Source organism: Mus pahari, chromosome 10 (genome assembly GCF_900095145.1).
Source record: "Mus pahari chromosome 10, PAHARI_EIJ_v1.1, whole genome shotgun sequence".
In the NCBI taxonomy this organism is placed as follows: Eukaryota; Metazoa; Chordata; class Mammalia; order Rodentia; family Muridae; genus Mus; species Mus pahari.
The window spans coordinates 16,879,340-16,882,291 of NC_034599.1; the positions used below are offsets into that span (position 1 = coordinate 16,879,340).

The following is a 2,952-nucleotide window of genomic DNA, read 5'->3' on the forward strand; positions in this document are numbered from 1 at the left end:
GGGGCTGGAGAGCTGCCACAGCCCTTAAGAGCACTGGCTGGTTTTCCATAAACCTGGGTTCAATTCCCAGCCACCCACATGATAGACCACAACTTTCTGTAACTTGGGTCCAAAGGGATTTAACACCTTTTTTGGCCTCCACAGAGACCACATAATACCTAGACATACATGCAGGCAAGTCACTCGTACATATAAAAAGACAAAATGGATTGCCTCCAGACAACACCAAGGAATAAGACAGACCCCTCTGCCCTCCTGTCCTTCTCTCTCTTACTCACCTCTCACTAAACATGAACTCACCCCCTGGATTTTCTTGTTCTTTTCTGGTCTTGTGGATGAATGTGGGGCCTTGCACACAAGCTTGGCAGATGCTCTACCACTGTGCCACACTCCCAGCCCCTCAATGGGGGATTCTAGGCAGGGGCCCTACTACTGAGCCACACACACGGGTTATCTGTGTGCTCTGTCTACCTCCTGGGCTTCTTCCCACAGCATTTCCTCAGGCTAGAAGGACCTTCCTCAATCTTCATAGCAGTCCTATATTATCAGGGGGTCAGCTCGTATGTCACTTCTTCTGGGAAGTCCTCTGAGGTGACCTCAGTTCACAAGCAGTCTTCTCTATTATCTCGCACGCAGCCTGGCCTTTCCTGAGCCAGAACTTCTCATTTCTTTCCTGTGTATGGGTGATTTGCCTGCATGTGTGTTTGGGTACTGTGTGCATGCCTGGTGTCTCTGGAGGCCAGGACCTAAGTTACACAGTGAGGAAGAGGCCTCCTAGATCTAGCTGTAAGCTGCCATGTGGTTGCTGGGAATCACATCCAGGCTCTCTGCAAGAGCAGCCCATGCTCCTAACCACTGAGCCATCTCTCCAGCCCTGGCTTCTTTTATTTCCATAGAATAATAATATCTCCTTGTTCCTGGCACCACAGTGGAGTCTGATGCTAGTCCTGCTGACTGAGCGTCTCTGTATGATAACTGTAGTCAATGAGGTGACTTGAACACTAACAAGCACCTGTACCAGGTACCCAGTCTCCTAACAGTGGTGAGTAGTCAGGGGTCACCAGTGACCTGATACAAACATTAAGGGTCAGAGCCTGCAGGTGCAGCTCCTCAGATGCCAGGATGGTTTGGTCCCCAGCATACACATGTGTGCATGTGCAGGTACACACATGTAGGCACACAGACACTTATAGTGTAGGTGATCTGGTCCGGAGAACACACAGCCACCTCAACTTGTCATTCTTCATTACAGGCTCCTTGGCCATCCCTGCACCATCCATCTCCCTGGTGCCCCCCTACCCAAGCAGCCGCGAGGACCCTATCTACATCTCGTGCACAGCCCCAGGGGACATCCTAGGAGCCAATTTTACCCTGTTCCGAGGGGGAGAGGTGGTCCAGCTCCTACAGGCGCCCTCAGATCGGCCTGGTGTAATATTCAATGTGACTGGTGGTGGCAGTGGTGGTGGTGGCGAGGCTGCTGGGGGGAACTTCTGCTGTCAGTATGGTGTGACGGGTGAGCACAGTCAGCCGCAGCTGTCGGACTTCAGCCAGCAGGTGCAGGTTTCCTTCCCAGGTAAGAAGACTCTGTCGAATTCTGGTCATGCTGCCCTACACCTCCCTGGGATACTTCGTGGCAAGCTCAAGTAGGTAGATTGATCTGAAGGAAGAGAAGCAGCCACCTGATAGACACCCAGGACATACAGCAGGAAAACAGGCATGCAAAGGCCCTGGGGCTGAACTCACCTTTGTGTGTTTGTGGGTGGTCCCAGGAGGGCAGAAGTTCAGTGATCAAGGAAGAGTCAGAAGTGTGATAGGGAGCTGATGCAGGGACTTAAGGGCCACAGCAGACATCAGCTCTTCATCTGGCCAAGCAGAGGCCGCGGGAGGACTCTTACCTATATTCTTTCCTGGATAAAGGAATGGGTTTGCCTCATGGGTGTGGAACCCCAGGGATGGGCCTAGGGTGAGCTGAGTGGGAGCCTGGTTAGTATCTGTGTAGTAAATGAAAGGCATATGAGCCCCTCGAGCAGGCAAAACCAGAGGGTGCCATGAGTGTGCTGGAGGCAGCTTGCCACCAAGCCTGCTGGCTTGGCTTGAGTCCACCCCCTAGATTCTGTAAGGAAAAAATCAACTCCCAAAAGTTGTCTCCTGACCTTCTCTGTGTCACATATACACTGCCTCCCCATGTCCAACATAAAGAAATATGTAATTCCAAAATTGTTTTAAGGAGCAAGGTCAGGCACGTGGCAAAAACATGTACCCCAGCAGTCTGGAGGCTGAGGCAGAAGAGCTGCTGTGAGTTGGAGGCCAGTCTGTTCTACATAGACGACTCACTAAACAAACAGCAGACCCAGGTATTGTGGTGGGCCTCTGTAATCCCATCTAGTGCGGGCAGAAGGATCAGAAATCCAAGGTCATCCTTGAGAGCAAGGAACAGGCCTCCTGGATCTAGTCAAACCCCCCCCACCCCCCGGCAAAAGGACCCTGCTGCCCGCCATGCCTGCAGGTTGGGAAGACAGAGTGGCCTTCCCTGCCTGAGCTCCCTTTTCTTACCAGGGCCTTGTGGTCTTATAGTCAAACGAAGACAGTGACTCTCGTGCCACAGAGGGTGACTGACAAGATCTACCTCCCAGATCAAGACACCCTGACCACCAGACCAGATCCCACACCCCACTAGTTCCGCCCTGGGAAAGGAGTCTAAGTCTTTTGTAGACAACAACTTGTGAAATGCCCATTCTTTCTTTCTTTTTCTTTTAAGATTTATTTATTATATATAAGTACACTGTAGCTGTCTTCAGACACACCAGAAGAGGGCGTCAGATCTCATTACAGATGGTTGTGAGCCACCATGTGGTTTCTGGGATTTGAACTCAGGACCTTTGGAAGATGGAAGAGCAGACAGTGCTGTTACCCGCTGAGCCATCTCACCAGCCCCATTCTTTCCTCTTTTTT

General features: G+C 51.5%; 1 protein-coding gene across 1 annotated transcript in view; it reads left to right on the forward strand.

Annotated features, from left to right (window-relative positions):
- Positions 1-2,952, forward strand: part of C10H19orf38 (chromosome 10 C19orf38 homolog) — a 17,116-nt gene that overhangs the window by 1,258 nt on the left and 12,906 nt on the right. The window contains exon 2 of the mRNA XM_021207639.1: positions 1,253-1,573. Within this exon, the coding sequence (XP_021063298.1) occupies positions 1,253-1,573 (321 nt within the window). The remainder of the gene's footprint in view (positions 1-1,252; positions 1,574-2,952) is intronic.